Genomic DNA, 18892 nt, shown 5'->3' with positions numbered 1-18892 from the left:
AGATGAGAATCAAACCAAAATACTTCAAGTCAGCTCCTTGGAAAACTCCAGGAGTTTGGCACAGCAGAAAGGGACTTATAAGAAACCAGGAGTTAGTGTTCAAAAGGGGTAAATTGATACACCAGTCTCCAGTAGCCATTCCTTCTAAAGCTTCAGCATTATGATCCTTACAGGAACTGAAATGCAAAGCCCTTTACAAATTCCTACAAATCACTGGGCTTCTGTCTGCTCTGGGAGTTTTTAGACAGCACAGTTGGATCTGGGGTGTACAAGATAAAGAAATAAATAGTTCCAGGGAAAAGACTCTCTGCCAGACTGACAGGCCCAGGAAGCTGCCAACACTGAATGTTGTTTGACTTAAATCTTCTCAGTTTTATGATTTCTATTACTGTTATTATATTATTCATGTATATACTCGTTTTTATGGCATTATCAGTATGTATTAAAAAGCTTTTCCAAGATCCCACAGTAGTGCTTAAGCTTACAAGTATGGACAGGAGCTACTACTCTCATGCCAACAATTAGAACTAATCATGAGCACAAAGTACTTACACAAGAGTGAGAAAATTAGTTCACTTATCACTCTAGTGAAATTGAAAAGAGAAACTAAATAGAAATACGTTCATGATAGAACGTGGTTAAATTGAAATTGGATTATACTATCAGTTTTACCCTTTCTGCCCATGAAAGATGATTCAATCTCGAGTAACCAACATCATCTTTTTATGTCTGATCAAAACAATGCTTATTTCAACAGCTCCCTTTCATCTTATTCCACTCTGAAGTATTAGTACAAGATTGACTAGAGAAAAGCACAGATCAAAAATGATACTTTCTTTGTAAATTCTACAGTATTATTTAAAAACACTGTAGGTGGACCAATGAGATTGAAAAGTCTGTCTGTTGAACCAGCAATACTTTTCTGTCTAGAAAAGTTTTCTGGCATTTCTCTTCTGCTGATCTTCCAACAAATCATCACAGTTTGTTCAAGATGGCATTTTCCTGGATGGCATGTATAATTGATGGGTATCACATTTTATAAAATGATTGCAAGGTAAATTCAATTTTGCCATTTCCTTGTTTGTGTCCTCTAAGAATCCCTTATCTCCACATATCAATTACCAAGCAGTGACAGAGATAGGATACAAATCACTCCGATGAATGTAATAGCAAAAGTGATTAGAGATAGGGAGAGATTAATTGCATGTGTCAGATATAAATAAAGGGTTTAGGAGACAACCCAGGATTTGGAGCCTCTGTGTGTGTGTACATTCCAGATCTCTCACAGACACTATAACCACCCCCCCCAAACCTTATAAACAGACAAGTGTAACAAGAAGCCATGTTAAAATAATAAGTTTGATTATAGAAACCTCAGCATTTGCCATTTTTTCACAGCAACATGCATAATGTATGTGCATCTGCTGAGGGAACAGACACTCAGTTCTCGTGCAGTTCTGTAGTTTCACCAGCCACTGAGGAGTCCCCATAACAACAGGGTTGTTCTGTTGCACTTGGGAGAAAAGGAAATAACTATTCTTCCCATAAACCATGCATTTAAAGCTTCATTACATTTGTTGATGTGATATGATGAAAATTAAGTGCCAGATATTGGAACAGGTTTTATGCTGATTTAGGCTGTTTAAGTTCTCTTTAATAGTAAGACTGAAATAATCTTACAGAAAGTTCATTTTATCATCTTTCCAGATCAAAAGCCACCAGCAGAGGATACCCTGCTTGCCTGGGGCAGAGGCTGCAGCAGATGCACCATGTGTGGCACTAAGTTTTATCAAAAATAGTCCAGAGGAAGATGAAACTGGAGACCAAAGAATATGTCTACTATTTATCAGGAAGAGCACCGATAGAATATTTGGAACCCCCCTTACCCCCTTCCGCCCAGAAAAAGCTTGAGCTGCCACAGAGGTTTCTTTGCTAAACTGCAGGAATAATAAAGGTGAACTATCTATCATTTTAACCACAGATTTCCTTCTCTGTCACTACAGTTAAAAGTGAGCAAAGTTTTCCTTTAAGTAGAAGAAAGGTAGAGAATTATGGAAGAGACCTGGCTGATGCTTTAGAAAAAGCTAACAGCGAAATTTGGAGTCCAAGAAGGCTGATAAATCCTGAACATCATCTGTTACTTCTTTGTAATGCATATAAAATCAGTCTACACCGCAGTACAGTGTCACTTTTGCAGTAGATAATAGGGTAAAGCACTGAGAATATCAGCCTCCACTGAAACTCCTAGCTCTGGATAAAGCTTAAACTAACATTTGTTCCAATATATCAAACCCAAATCTTTAACGCTAACTCAATTTAGTCCTTTTTCTTACATTAAAATGTGTTTGACTTAAATGCATACATACATCTCAAAGGCATGGTTAAGTCACACTCTATTCTTAAAATAAGAAAAAAGATCCCCATTTAAAATTCTCCCCTTGAGAATAGAGCAAGATTAGAAAAAAAGCACTTTGACAGTATTTGACCAGGGTGTTCAAGATGGCTTTTACACAGAATATGTCCTTAGGGTTGAGTGTTAAACCCCAAACACTTCTACAGTCTCCTTCAAATTAACATTTTGGATAACAGAGGATTGTGAAGCATCAGTCAAATGTTAAGTGCCACTCAAAGCCAAAGGCTCGCATTTACTCATGGAACCCCACCACGATATCCTTCCTGGAAATCCTGCTTGACAAAGAGAGAGCAAAACCTTTAAGAAAATGGGAAAGAAATGTGATCCTTTCAAAGAATGACTTAAAACCAGCGCACAGAGGTTTGAGCTGTGCTATGTTGGACTTCCCCAGTATTTGGTCACAGCCTCAGGCAACCAGGTACAGTCATGGCACAGAAATGCAATTTCATCTCATCCCATATTCCTTCTTTTTCCCTCACCAAAATAACCAAAAAGTGAAAAAAGCATCATAGAAGCACTAAATTCACCACCACAGCACTGACCCAGAGGGGCTAAAAGAAGCCAGTTCTCTTGGCATGAACTAAAACCAGTTTGACAAGTCTATAGAGCTTGTGTGAATTTGACGTCAGAACAGAAATATCTGTTCCCTGGGGGTGCCAGCCCATTCCTTTTTTCCTGCCTACACCTGAAAGCTGGGACTGGCTATGAAAAATTCATGCCTTTTGTGCTTCAAACATACCCATGAAGGATCCTCAGCATCTGCTGACTTGAACGAACCCTGATGGCTAATATGAAAAATCATGTTAGTGAAATGCTCTCTTCCAGAGAGGAGAATGTCTGCTCAGAATCTTCTGAAAACTTATCTTCTTACCACACCTGACAGAAGGATGTCAAGAGGAACATCCTATCAAACACACCGACAGGTAACAGGCCACTTTCCCCCCCACCTCTTTCTTTCCTGACATCATAAAGAATATTTCATTCTTACAGACACTAAAAGTGACCCAAATGTCCTGTGCAATCATGAGAGCTTTCCTTTACAGCAGAAAACCAACCAAACAAGAACTTTGTGTAAATTCAGTCCCTGTGAGCCTGAAATGGGACTTTTGCCTTCTGTAAAATTTATGTCTTGATACATTAAGTTGAAGAACAAAATAGGCACCAAGCTGGGACAAACAGGGTCTATTTAGCCTCATGTCAATGTCTGCCATAACAGAATAAAATTCTTCTGGTCATGAGTGGAGGTTGGGCAGAACAACACGACACTCTCATACTTTAACTTAATTGCAAGGCAACCAAGCCAGGAGTTTAATTTTCAGTCCCCAACTTTTTCTTTCCCTATTTTATTTTTTTTTAAGCATTGCCGGTGCCCAAGGGAAAAATTTATCTTCGTTAAATGATAATTGGCTTTATTATCTTTGACTCTTCAGAAATGCTGGCTGGCAAGGTTTTTAAAATTTTCATCAATCTTGTTTTCTGTTTTCACAAAGCCTGCATCAGAAAATGACATCAGGCTGCAGAACACTCTGTATCTCCTGGTGTTACCAATAGGTCTGGAGACTATCTAATTTACTAATAAATCTATTGGAATGACATGCATCTCAATATTTCACAGCTTAACAAGGAGGTGCAGGAGCAAGGCCCTGAATTGCAGTTCCGGACGATTAGCGCCGCAAAACCAATTGAAGCAGGAGCATCTAAACTGTCACAACAGCTTACACACACCCACCTCCTGCAAACCAGCCATTTAAATCATTTACTGAGGCCCACATTTTTCATAAACTGCTTCAACTGGACTCAGAAAAAGACAAACACGCCCTTAAAAGTTTCCAGGAGTGGGCCAGTGGTGCTCACAGAAAGCATTGCACTCAAGTCAGTAATGGAAATACCTCACCAGGGCTTTGCCAGCTTCTTCCCAAGTGGCTCCAGAGTCTGGCCTTGGCATCATATCATAAAGTGGAAGGACATGGATTGAGTATCCTGCAGGGAGTAGCTCAGCCAGCTCCTCACAGCAATAAAAAGCTCCCTATGAATCTTTCTTTTTTCCCCCCCATTTCCAATAAACCCACTTAAACTCTTGACTTACATACTAAAATCTCTCATGGTTTCATTAAGAAGCTCTAAATGTCCCTGCTCCCTCCCTCTTTACCCTCAAAAAACCTTCATGCAAAAGTAGCACAGCCAACAGCAAAGTACCATGTACTAATTTTTTTTTGTTTGCTTTGGTGTTTCTGGGGAGTTTTGGTTCATGGGGTTTGTCATTACTTTTGGAGATTTGGGGGTTTGAGTTTGTTTGGTTGAATTTTGTTTGTTTTTAAGCTCCATACTACAAGCAAAAGAGTTGTGATGCAGTTTCAGAGATATTTAGCTGTTACACTGAGAATGGCCTTCAAGGAAATAAGGGTTTATGATGGCCTTATTTGAATGAACACTTCGATCTTTAGGTGCCCTGCCAACACTGCTAAAACCAAAGAATGTCACTTTATTCCCTGACAAGCCACAATCCTTTGGATTAGACCTGACCATCTGTGCTGCAGGACATGTCTGGCTGTGGAAGAATAGGCACAGGAAAGAAAAAGCCAAAAGAATTAAGGATCTGTTTACGATACCATCATCAAACCTATTGCTCAATAGACGGAAACAGGAAAAAACCATTTAGGATTTTCCAACGCTTATTACTGAAGAGCAGTATTTACATCCCAAAAGCTTGCACCAGCCCAGAGATAGATTAATTCTCACGCCTCTCCAATCAAGTTAGGAAGCTCCAGCAACGGGGTTTATACTGAAACCCTCCCCAGCACCAATAGTGAATTCTCAACAAGGAGTGAGTAATTTGAGTTAAAACCCAAAATGAGTGCTGTTACTATTTCCACTGCCAAACTCTCAACTTTCAGACTTTCTGATTTTCCAAGCCAAAATTTGTGTTATTTACATGAAAGCTTTGACATATGGTTAAAAAGAAAAAAAAAAGTGGCAGGATTTTCATTAGTGTAGTACACAGTTCAACTCATTTTAAGACATTTTAAATTTAGGACTAATTTATGACATCTCACACTAATTTCAGATGTGACGTTATTCCCAATATGCTGCCTGTTGGACATAATTTTTATTTCCCCAGAGCTTGTCACCTCAGAGATGATCTAATCCTCCTGAAGTCAGTGGAAACTAGTCCCCTTGAAAGAAACAACCATGGTTCTCAAGCACAACTGGGTGGGCCTCATGCTGTGTCACATTCAGACACATGGGTTTAGGGCAGGCATGTAGAACACAGGGGTTCAGCCAAGCTGGGGACTCAGCTGTTGAGAAAAAACACTGCTCAATATTTGGATCTGCTCACAGAGTGACCAAATCTACTGGGAAATAAATCTTTAATGCCTTTGCACCAAGGGCGTGTAAGGACCAGGCTGGCAGAGCGATGGGGACGCAGCGCATACCTGAAACGCCCAAATGTCCCCAAGAGCTGAGCATTCCCCTAAGCCCTGGCACTCTGCTGCCTTCATTTCCACATGTGGCCAACCTCAGAACATGGAGAAAAGCAAACCCAAGCACAGCCAAAGCAACTCTGACAAGCCTGCAGGCTTTCTCTTGGAGCTGTTTCCCAACTTCCCTGCATGTTTGCAATCAGGGGCAATGGGTGGGTGTGAGACTTCACAGTGTTGGACTCGGTGAGCTGCAGTTTAGACTGACAAGAAACAAAATGTCTTTACTATTAATACTCAGCCCCATGAGAGAATTCAATGTGATTGGGGCTTTTAAACTGCTTTTGAAACATGTTCAGCATCCTCTAATCTCTTCACATCACATGTATCAAATATAGTTATTAATTGAAGGACAGTTCAGTGTATTTTCCAGGTGATGCTCAAACTCCATTTACCTTCAGCCACAATTCAACAGATGACTTTAATCTACAATATAAAGCCCTGTAACTCATCTTCTGCTCAGCTCAGAGCCAGACCTTTCTCCTGCTGTCAGCCTTGTACTTTGGAGCAGAACAGGACAGCTTACAGCTTTCTCAGCTGTTGGAATGATTCTGCAAATATGCTTTTCTTACAGGCTGAAGCAAATCTGACACCGGTCTCCTTCAAGGAATAACGAGCTGTGCATATCTAACACAGTTCTCAGTGAATGGCTGCCCTGGGAATTATCTATAGGGTTTTTTTCCTCCTGCCCTCAATAACAGTGGCAGTGTGCACACTGAGTCATGCAGCAAGGTTGTACTCAATAATTAATATATCATCTACTTGCACAGAGATTGGCCATTCCACTTTACTTGGAGTTTATTGGATTTTGATTAAACTGTTTTTAAATTTTATACATGTCCTAATGGAAAATTACAAGTGTCATCCCTCCTAACAACCCATAAGATTCAGACAGTGACAAGTCAATGCAGTATCTTCCTCATCTGCGTTACCTTTAACAATCTGTTTCCAACCTCCTGCTTGAATTCTTTATTACTCTTCCAAAATATGTCATTTTTCTGCAACCATTCTCTGCATATTGCTTCAGGACTATATTTTTGCCTAATTTTTTTCTGTTACTGGACCAAAAATATATATGTGATACATTACATAGAAATTAGTAAGTTTAGTCCTCAGATCAAAGTTCAGAACAACCACGTAAATGCAATTTTCTTTACAGACTCCAATGCCTTACAGCCAGTGCCTTCCTTCAACAGACACACACAGCCTTAATAACCCTGGCTATCAAGGTGTCAATTCACAAACCTCATTGGCTGACATTAATTCTAAAAGCAAATCCATTTTTGGCTTTCCATCTTGTCTCATGCTTCATTTTCTTTTATCCACTTTATCTTTCCTATTTGCCACATTCCAGGCAGACTTTGCATTCATGGTATCAAGTCTGTGAGCATTTTGGAGTGTTTTCTTTTCCATATGCCCATATTACTTTCTGCTTTGCATAGCACTTGTTATGCATGCATGATCACAGACTATTTGTAGCATTAATTAAGACATGAAATTAAAGTGGGAAGTATGCTATTGGTCACATAATACAAACAACACAAATTTGCTTTAAAAATGAAATTACTAAAGTGTTAGCAAACCTCTTCATACTGTCAGAAATAATAATGTTTACAATCTACATGCCACCGTACAGCCAGAATTCACAAGTGGATTTGGAATATTATTTCCACTTCAGAAAGATACACATAAAACCCCTGAGCAGTTCATTTAGTTTAGATACTTGTCTGGAAGAAAACAGAGGTTTGTGTCTCCTGCTGCCTGTCAAACCTTCCAGCTGCTGCCCCCAGTGATCCCAACCCCACTACCAGGGCTTCCTATCTTTGTCTAAGAATAGCTTTCCTTGAAATCCAATTAGAAATTTTAGCAGAAAAGTCACTGTTTCTTAGAAATGAAATGTTTCACAGGTCTGTAATGTTCTGGATGAATTTCTGACAAACACAAGCATAGTTCCAAAAGCTATTTCCCTGGAAACCCAGACTCCCAAGATTTGCTATTGTAAGGAAACAAGCCAACAGGGATTGTCCCAAATCTAATGGTACCCAAGATCAGGAGATCTGCAGCATCTCATCATGCCATTGACCTAGAGCTGAGTCCTGCATCTTTTAGAAGCCCAAATTATAAGGGCTGCCACTGCCATCACTGACTTACTCCATCACCTCTTCCCTGTCTCTACAAGCAAAACGAGGAACCTCCCCTCTCCCACAGCACTATCACACTCCCTCTTCTCACTGCCACATAAATAATACCTTTATCAAGTGCCTCATACAAGAAGTCAAGCCATTCCACGTTTAGAATATTAATTTTTCATACAAACAGGTTTACTGGATGTTTTACAAGAGTTTGCACGTGCACATTTCTGCTGAACGTGCACCTTGGCAGACCCAGTGTGCAGGCATCTCCCTGACCCCGGTGCTCTGCTGCAAAACCCACTCATGGAATATCTCTGTAGTGGTGGTGTTAATACAACCTTTGTAATGTAAAATAATGAGTAACAACAATGAAATGCATGTTCCCTGGGACTCTGTGATAACTCCAGGTAAAAATAATGCCATAAACTGGGAATAGATTCATAAATAAATTTGCACTCAGAAGGATGACTTGTTTACTTAGGCACAATGGAAAACAACCCATTATAAACACCTGCATTAAAAAGAAATTATAATCACAACTTCACAATAAACAGTGAGGGATATCATCATGTACCTGCCTCGCACAAAGTAAACCACCAGACAAAGGGCTTTGAGGGTGATTTGTGGAGGGCATCTCCTCCCTCTTTTGCACAAGGAGTTCAGTGTGCTCCAAACCAAGAAGCAAACACTGACCTCTTTTAAAGGTCCAATCCTTTGTTAGCAAGGCTTTTTATTAGGGCAGCCTTTGTGAGTCCTGTCTGCAGCCCCCGTGTGACAGCACATTCTCCACAATTTGGGTACTCACGTGCTACGCTGAGATGAATGAAGGGACTCGTCTTGTTCTCCCCGTTCTTTTCGTTGACTGCCTGGACATAGTAACCTCCTGCATCCACCACTGATGTCCCCAGGATCACCAGCTGGTTCTCCAGGGTGATGGCTCTGTTTAGGAAAGAGAGAGATCACTTTGAAGCCATCAGAAGAATGTTATCCACTAGGCAAAAACCATACAACCCTTCAAACTTGATAGCCTGATATGATATTCACTGATCATATAAATCAAGATGTTGCAGAATCAAAACCAGACCCATTTCAAACACATTTGCAGGAAATAAAGATCTCAGATGCCTCTAGGCCTTCTCTCTTTAGATCATGTAAGATGTTCATGGTGACACACAGAAAGAGCTACAACACGTAGAACTGGGACAGCTTAAATGGCAATAAGAAGTTATGCAAGGAACAGCAAATGACACCAGTGACCACCAGGCTGCAAACTGCATCTTTGTGGGGTGACGACAGTCCTGGCAATCATCAGGGTGCTGCAAAGCCAGATTTATTGAAAATCCTCTCAACAAGTGGAAGGCAGCCTGTTAAAGTGAAACTCAAGGAATAACACATAGTTCATTGAAGTAAGAAAGTAAAAATCAAAAGCAGCGGAACCTCCAAAGGTAAACTTTCTTAATTTATGGCATTGCCAATTATCACCTCATCAGAGACAATAACATGGGCTGTAACAGAGACCATCTGTGTGTGGAGAGGCAGGGAGGGTTCTTCTTTCATCCCAAAGCAGGTAGGACAGCATAACCCTGTAGGTAACTGGCAGGGGCCTGGAGGAGTCATAAATGTCTTTTTCTAACACAATTCTGTTCTTAGGGCTGCTGCACAACAAAGGTTCCTGTGAACTCCCTCATAGGCAGCATTACCCACTTGGCTACTTTACTTTTCACATGGATTAGATGACCTTTTCTTGACTATAAAAGATAAAGGATTAACCTAGAGAAAACATGTAAATATTCAAGGATTTGACTGACAGGCCACAGGAAGCTCCAAAACCAGTAAGATTAAAGCAAATGTAAATTTCCAGGGAAAACCTGTGGAGCAAAAATCTGACCTACTGCAGCCTGTGACAGGCACAGACTTGGAAATCTGAGGGTAAGGTTGGGAGGAGGAAATTCCCTTCACTTCTAATACTTAATGAGAAGCCATGCTGAGTTCAGCTGTGCTGTTAGACATATCACTGAGCATGAGAGTGAAACAACTTATAAAATTATTATACTGGAGGAACAAGCTCACACATCGATAGGCTCAGAAAGAGTCAGCACGGAGTGAAAGCATTTGTGCACTAATCAGTCAATAATAAACACCCCTGCATTCCATCCTCCTGTTTTGGCATGGGGTGGTTACCCTTAACTATAAACAGCTACTTTGTTCTGAAAAAGCATTTAAAGGAACGGTGTAAATCACACATTCCCAGTGCAGCATAGTGGTTTTTATACATAGGGAGGGCATAAGAAATTACAGTGAGAACACAGCCGTGTTCAAAGCCAGACATTTCATTCATAACACTTTAATTTTCTGATGTGGATACAAAGGAACCTGAACTTTTGTAAAGCTATCATGGCATCAGAGAACCATTTAGGCTGGAAAAGATCTTTAAGATCTTTGAGTCCAACCATTCCCGCAGCACTGCCATGGTCACCACTGACCCATGTCCTCAAGTGCCACATCCTCATGGCTTTTAAATCCCTCCAGGGATAGAGACTCCAGCACTGCCCTGGGCAGACTGTGCCAGTGCTTGAGAATCCTTTTGGTGAAGAAATTTTCCCTGATATCCAACCTAAATCTTCCCTGGTGCAGGGAACTTTAGGCCATTTCTTCTTGTCCTGTTTGGGAACTGCAGAGAACAAAAAGGTCCCCCGAGCCTCCTCTTCTCCGGGCTGAGCCCCCCCAACTCCCTCAGCTGCTCCTCAGACTTCTACTCCAGACAATAATAAAAAAAACCTGTTGAAAAATGAAGCTAAATGTTCAGCTCTGAAATCAGTCATCACACATCACCTAAAGATCCTGTCTACAACATCTTCCTTGGCAATTTTTATTATAAAAGCTACTTTAAAAAAAAAAATCACAGTATGGTTGGTTTTTTTTGTTTTTTTGTTTTATTCAATGAGACTATACTAGTTTAATTGATTTAGAAAATTAATCAAAGAAACTGTGATAGATTTACAGAGTGGGGATATAAAATACAATTAATAAGACATTTGATAGAGCAAATAAAGATAAAATTCCACTGCAGTGCTAATAATTGAATATTACAAGACAATTACATTTACACTCACTTCTACTTCAATTCTAAAGAAAGCAGTATTAGAAAGATTCTTTGAAAATACTGAAATATATTTCACGCTGCTTTGATTCCAGGTACAACTGCACCCAGAGTTTTAAAGGCAATCCTTGAATACCGCTGTGGTGGACACTTATTATCTGCATTAAATTGGCTGAAAATTTTGAGACTTAAACCATTAAACTCATTATATAATAATCAAGACCAAAGGAAATGAAAATGTATTTACTAAGGAAATTGTTGAAAATGAAGTGAGGGTTTTCATTATAATACAAATTTTTACTGGAGTGTGAACAAAATTTAACATTTGTGAGTGAAAAGTAAGTAAATTTTAGAAACTAATCTACATAAGCATAAAAGTTTGATATTAATTTGTATTTAAAAAAGGGTTAGAAGATAATACAACTCCTGAAGGCAGCTCTTAGGGGTCATCAATTACATGGTCAAAGTTAGATTAAAACTCCCCAAATGAGTTATTGATATCTTAATAGTTCTGTGAAAAATGGAGCGTCCTGGGTTCATTAAGTGCAGGCAGGTACGGAGCCAGCCAGGAGCCCTCGCAGGCTCTGGAGTTTTATTTAGATCACGCATGAGCCTCGTGCATCAGGAAAATCAATCAATCAGTCACATTTTAAGGACTCATTAATGCCAACATTTCTAAACCATCTGAAACTCCAGGGCCCAGCCCTTACCAGGGTTGCAACCACTTTCTGCACAGCAGCTGCACAGAGACTCTGAAAACTGGCTTAATGTGTTTTCCTGGGCTTATTGTTTGTTTTCATTGTCTGATATAACTTTTAAATTCTGACAGCACTACTCTGGTGTTCCAAGGAAAATCTGATTCCTGGGTGCTCAGTTTAGCAGCACATTTGATGAAGATGACTGCAGCAGATGGAGTGGACCTGTCAGTAATTCATACCGAGCACGGGACTCATGAAAAATATAAATATTACTTTTTTTGAAGCACTATCGAACTTAACTCAATCTAACATTTTCAAGACAGGAGCAACCAGCAAGCAAACTAAGCAGACTGATCCTCTGGGATTTCTTAAGTGTAGGAAAGGAGCATTTTAAAGCACACATTTTAATAGAAGAATGGTTGGATTTCTCTGGAGCTCAGCAGAAGCCTGTAGGGAACAGCAGCAGCCAGGGCTGGCAGTGGGAGGTGGTTGTAACAGTGGATCCAGGGTTATCATATCCAAAAGCACCTCAGTGGCACCTTCACCACAAAAGCAAATGGAAACAGAACCAGACTGATCTCAAAGCAAAGGCGAGGGGGGCCCTTTGATGACAAATTGTTTTTAAGAGATGCTGTTTAATTAAAGGTTGTGGACTTGAGGGGATGGGAAAAGGCAGCAGTGATGGACACAGATCATACAGCCCATTATTCTAAACATCAGAACATAGAACAGCACCTCCTGAGGTTTCCTCACTTCCACTCACTGCAGCCAGAATTGAGCACTTGGATACCTGGTCTAAGGTAAAGCATTCCTGCCCTTGGCACAGGAAATAGATCATCTTTATGGTCCCTTCCAACCCAAACTATTCCATGACTGTACAGACTGGAATTTTTAATTGCACCTTTTCAAGTTGTCCAAATACTATAAACTCTGCTGCAAATAATCTCTGAGCTTGATCTAGAGCTTATGGGAATTCTTCTGTTAAAATCAATGGAACATGAATCAGAATTTTAAAAGTGAAGATAACTTTTCAAAAGGGCCATTCTTACAGCCTTTAAGAGAAAGGTTTTGCAGTTAATGCTGCGAATGAACCCTTCAGTATCTCAAATAGGTGGATTTAGATTAATAATGTTTTTATGTGAAAATACCAAAATCTACTCTACAAGTAGATAATTCCCCAAAGTTAGATATTTGTTATGTTATTAGTCTACAAGATTACACAAAAAGTAGATAATACTGGGATATAAAAACATAAAATGAAAATCAGGGTAACCTGATTAGGCTCTCTTTCAGAAGTCACCATCTGCTCCTGAGCCAGCATGCAATATTTTAGTACAAAGGCCTTCATAAAGCCTCTTTTCCAATATTACCTCCAGCTAATACGATTATCAATCCCTCTATACCAGATATTTTTAACTGGAGAGCCTCTGCTCCCCTTTCAAAAACTTTTGTCCACCACTGCGCAGCAAGGCCTGATCTCCCTGTGACCCAGACACCACAGAGGAACAGTGATGCTGACAGAAAAGGGAGCGATTATGGAGTAATAACAGAATAATTACTGCAAGAGTTCCCCCATGGGCTTCCCCTCTTGGAAAAGCAGGGATCTGCTGCAGTTGCACACACAGCTGTTCTGGGGGATCCCTGTGCATGCACAGCTTAACCCAGCCAGCACTTCACCACCCTCGCATCTCCCAGTGCTGAAGGGGAATTATTAATTAAAATTATTTAAATACGTGTGTCCCACAAACAGCCTGTGTTTCTCAAGACTCAATCACAGGGAAAAATATTTGTGCTAGAGTAGCACCTCCACAGGGACAGAGCACCAGGAGTTGTGGTTGGATGGCAGTTTCATGGGATATTATTTAGGTTCCAGGTACACTGTTACTGCAAATCAACCATCTATTAATAAAAATTTTATACTTACACAGGCACTGAATATTAAGTACAACTACACTGAGTTTACAATCAGGGCAGTTCATACACTGCTTCTCTAACTATGTCAGGGCACAGCACGTGTTTCTGGGAAGTGACTGGGATTTCTAGTCATGAAAGCATCCCAGGGTCACACAAGACAGTCCTAATGGCCAGGCAGAGGACAAACACTACCATGAAGTGAAGGACTACCAGCTACTGATGGGTTTAGCAGATGTATTTCCAGGAAGAATTGAGAGCAACTGCAGAATTTCCATGTTTTATGCTTGGCTTCTCTATTCTCTGGTTTTGGGGCTTGCAAGGTCTTGGGTTAATAAGGCTGCAGGCATCAATCCCTGTGCTTCTTCATGAACACAATACACTAAATCTGTTCTGTGTAAAACAAGTGGACAGAAAACTGCACTTGACCAATCATCAGTGATCCTCTACCTGACTGGAAAGTGAGATCACGTAGAAACCCACAGGGTCTGTCTTTGGCCTGGCTTAATGTTTTCATCAGTGTTGGCTGAATATAGATTTCACTTACTAAATCTGCTGATAAAGTCCCAAAGACTCCGAAAGACAGAATGAGAATTACAAATGCAAGAGACCTGGTCAAGCCTCTCCACAAGACTGAGGTTTGCAGTCCAGTGAACAAGCTCAAAACACTGTATTTAAGAAAGAATAAGTGACTGAGCAACAGGCAAACCCTGCAAGGGGGTGTGCAAACAGCAGTGTCACTGGGAAATCTAAGAAATAGCCATGTTTCTCACCCAGCATGGCCTCCACTCAGTCCTGGCTATTAGATTTAAATGTGTGGATAAGTCAAGAAGAATCCAAACAGCATCAACACAGTACCACAGCCATCCACTCCCCTCCTCTGCCACCCATCTGATCCAAAGAATCATCCAGAGAAGGTGATGTGCAGGAGAACACTCAAAACAAAAAAAACCAAACCCCAACTCATCACAAGCATCTTCATGTACATACAGGACTGCTACAAAAAAGCATCTCAGATTTAAGCAGAATTGCCAAATATTGAGTCTTGTTATGAAAATCTTAGCAGCTCGCCCTCGGAAAGCTTATTTTTGGTCTTTGGAGATAGAAGCTCCCAGAAAAGATGCTCAGATGAATTATCCCAAATGTATATTTTTAAATCATGTCCATATCAAGCAATTACTTAGCTAGAGACTAAAAACTCCACAAAACAAAACGCAGGATAATCACTATATAATTGATCACGAGAGAGATGTTTACAATCTGCCAATCCAGAGGCAAGGAATTGGAGCAACGAACTAAGGAATAATATTCCAAAGCGCACTATTTATGTTAAAACTTTTTTTTCTCCCCAGGTTTTCAGCAGCTTCAATTCTTACTTAATGCAGCTTAATTTTATCACACAACTTTGCTCCTTTGTTTTTGTTTGTGGTTTTTTAAAAAATATTATTACATTTTAAGCAGCAAGAGTTAGTGCAGCTGATATAAGAACTTGAAGGTGCTTAAATCCCAGCTCCTGGGCTTTATCTTGCTGAACCACACTGAGGTGTGGCTGGTTGTGCTATGCCAGCAGCAGCATTTCTCAGGCTAATAGAAAAAAAAAAAAACAACCCCAGGCTTTCAAGACAAAATACACATCTCAGTCAATAACAGAAAGCAAAGACTCAGAATAAAATAAGTCAATTTTCTTCAGCTTCCTCTTCTTATAAAACTCTTACAGCATTCCAGGTATTTGTAAGCAGGGTGTCTATTTTTCTTCCCTCTCCAGTTTATGGTATAATCAACACACTGAACTCCACTTGTGCACTCACCAGCTGTTGCTATGGACATTGCTGGCAACCATGGGGAGGAAGAATCGTGGAAATTTTTTTTTAATACAAATGGGTTATTTAAACAAAACATTGCAGTTAAAAAGTACCATAGGCTGTTGATCTACACAGCTGGCTGACTTCACTGACAGCAAGCACAAAGACTATTTGTAATCATTTGGGATTTTATAGTTCAATTTTCAGAGACAGACATGAATATTGCTTCACTTTATGATAGTTCTCCTGAATTGATTATTCAGGGTGCTGTGGGTGTTTTTAAACACTGATTTGTTCCCCTTTCCTTCACTGTGGAAGGAAAACTTGTGTTATTAAATTATATCTTCATTTCTGATAAAACATGTCAGCATAATGGTATGTGCTCTAGTGCTTTGTGGTGAAGTGTGGAAGGGTTTCCTGTTGAATATTGTATATTCATACCATTACTTCACTGAGACACATTTGTTTTTATTCTGAGTACATAAGCCATGGCTGTGAACTGCACTAACTATAAAACAAATTAGCAGCAGCACGGCCCTGTCACAGGGCCATGCCCTGAAGGGATAATTGATCATGGAACAATGACAAAGGAAACTTCCACCTCTTAACAGCATATTTAACACATATTTAGACATGCCACAACTGTGCCTACTTAAATGCTCCCAACTTTCCTTTATTAATGTTCCTGAATCTGCCCCAGTGCCATTTCTGCCTTTTTAATTCCTGATTTCACATGTATCTCATTCAGAGCCGTCTCCATTTTCACACAGGTGTAGCTGAGAATAAGATTTGGCACAGCTAGGTATGAGAACACGTAGTCTCAAGGACTCAGAAATCTGTATCACAGCAACTGAAATAGCCACACCATTTGGAAATAAAATACCAAATCTTGGACAGGTCAGTGTTTTTGCTCAGTTTTCTCAGATGAAAAAAGTCCTTCAGCAGCAAAATACATGCACATGAATATATTTAAAACTGATATCCAGAGTTCACAGAGTGTACAGTGACAGCTGCTGTCTGTAACCAGTGAACCTAATGGCAGCTGATTTTCATCTCTGAAGAGGAAACCCACAGGTGGAAGACCTTAAGAGGCCAGTACCTGCAGTGGCTACTTCTTATTGTATGAACCAAAGGCTTTGGTTTCCTTTTAGTGCCAGAAAAATGTATCTGGAGCTTAAAACCAGCAAAATAAGTACCCAGGTGCACCACACTTGCTCTACAAGCAAGAGGAACAGCACCAACCTGGCCACTCAGCTCCTTCAGGTGATAATAAACACTCCAAGGGACAGGAAAAACTGTACAAGACATAACTTGTAGTAGGGACTCTTGTACCTCAGGACTAACAGTCTGGTAGCCCATTAGTTTTTAGATCTATTACCCTTCCTTTGAATGGTACCAAATCTCTAAACAAAGAGAAAGGATATGGTAAAAAGTGGCCACTGACCCAAGCATCAACCTCTGCTGCTGCCAAAGAGCAGCAGCACTACAGCAATTTATTTAGACAAGTTTTACTATGAAAGATAATTAAAGATTTAGAGGCACGGATCAATACAACAGCAAACACTATCTATGTACAGCACTGCAGTTTGCCAAGCCCAGCATTTGTGTTACTGCTGCAGATTCATCATATGGGGCTATTACACAGTGCCTTAGGTTTGCAGTCTACATCAACATAAGGATTTTGTGGGGTCGTTTCTACTCACACTCTACTGCTGTGCAGCAGAAATTGAGCACAGGCCCTGGAGCCAGGTACACCCAGGTTGGGTTATGTCACCTTGGGTGAGTTATTCAGCCTTTCAGTCTGTATGTTTTGCCAAGAGAAAAAAGATAACACACGTATATGTTTCTCTTTACGCAAAATAATTTGTCTAGAGGCTTAAATAGTTAATACCTCTGGCACTCAAAAGACGCAGAAGATTATGTAAGTGCTAAACCTTAATGCTCTTTACTTGCCCTTGCATTTCAGTGTGACTATCAGGCATTTGGTTACAACTTCAGGCAAAGCACTGAGGTTCAGCTGATGTAACATCTCCTGAGCTAAACACAGCGGGCAGGTGAGTGCTACTTCCCAAACACTGGAATTCCAGTAACTCATGGAATTGCACAACTTCCTTCAGCATAATCCCCTTGTACTGGGTACAGAGGCACTCAGTAACAAACACAGACTCCACAAAATCCTGGTTATTACTGACAGTGATTCAGCAGTAGAAACTTCAAGCCAGTCAATCACAGATTTACTTTTTTTAATGCCCATACTGCAAACATTTCCAAGCACTTAAAAGTTTGTGACAACATAAAAACCACCGGTTAAAGAGAAGAAATAAGCAGAAATTTAAAACGAAGCAGCAACTCCTTATTTCTATAATGAACAGGCACAGGATTCATTCAACCAAATGTTGAACAAACATATGAAGCCAAACACTGGAAACTGTGGAATGAAAACTGTGTAACATCACGGCAGCAGCATTTTCTGTTGTGGTTTCTGCCCAAACATGATTTTTTGTCAATAGTGTGTGAAACAGCACAGTAAACTACTGGAAAATATTGGTCTAACAACAGCACTTTATCTTTTAAGTTAGGGGTACATTACTAGTCAAAAAAATACTGGTGGAAAATTTTTCAGAAATAAAAGGAGAAATACTTCCTTCCAATTAATGAGCCAAATATACACAAAGCTGTTGTGCAGCAAAGCTACAGAATTCTAAAAGGTGGAAAACAAGTTTATGAGAAGGTTTATGTAAGAAACTGAGAAGATAAAAAGAACTAAAGCTGCACCTAAGCATTTGATGATCCCAGTCCCAGGCAAAGTAGCACTACCTATGGCAAAATCTGTGAAACCTCAATGTGAGCATCAGCATCTTTTAAAAATAGAGTGCCAGAGAACAGAGGCTTTAGACTTTAGGCTTTTATTCCGAAGTAAAGCTGTTTTTCTGGGATCCTTTTGTATGTCCTGCTTGAAGCCCTGTTCAGCCCTTGTCTCCAACTCATCAAGAACACTTCAGTGGCCAGCTCAAGTGTAAATGACACATGATTAAAGGACCATACAGATTTTTATGCTTTCAACGTGAGTGGTGTTGCCAAATCTGGGCACACAGGTACCCTCTCAACTCTACTGATTTTTAAATTACTTGAAATCAAGACACAGGTGTTTTTGTATGACTTACTGCATATTTGACTTCTGAGTCTAATGACACAAATTTCCTTGCCCTAGAGCAATGAAATATATTCAGGGCTTCTGGCTGTAAGGCTTGAGGAAGTCAGGAGGCCAAAGCTCCTGCAGTAAATCTGGCCAGTCCTCCAGTGGAATGACAGCAACTTCTACTTTAGAAATAGTCCCAGAGGTAAAATAAAAAGTGA

At 40.1% G+C, this 18892-nt stretch overlaps 1 protein-coding gene across 7 annotated transcripts in view; it reads right to left on the bottom strand.

Annotated features, from left to right (window-relative positions):
* The window catches only part of SDK1 (sidekick cell adhesion molecule 1), a 387822-nt gene that overhangs the window by 196828 nt on the left and 172102 nt on the right, over positions 1-18892 (bottom strand). For all 7 annotated transcript variants that reach the window (XM_039560133.1, XM_039560134.1, XM_039560135.1 and 4 more), the window contains one exon: positions 8830-8963. In XM_039560133.1, coding sequence (XP_039416067.1) covers positions 8830-8963 — 134 coding nt within the window. The remainder of the gene's footprint in view (positions 1-8829; positions 8964-18892) is intronic.

Source organism: Corvus cornix, chromosome 14, assembly GCF_000738735.6.
Source record: "Corvus cornix cornix isolate S_Up_H32 chromosome 14, ASM73873v5, whole genome shotgun sequence".
NCBI lineage: Eukaryota > Metazoa > Chordata > Aves > Passeriformes > Corvidae > Corvus > Corvus cornix.
The sequence above is the reverse complement of the archived record's forward strand: the minus strand, read 5'-3'. Positions and strand labels throughout refer to the sequence as shown.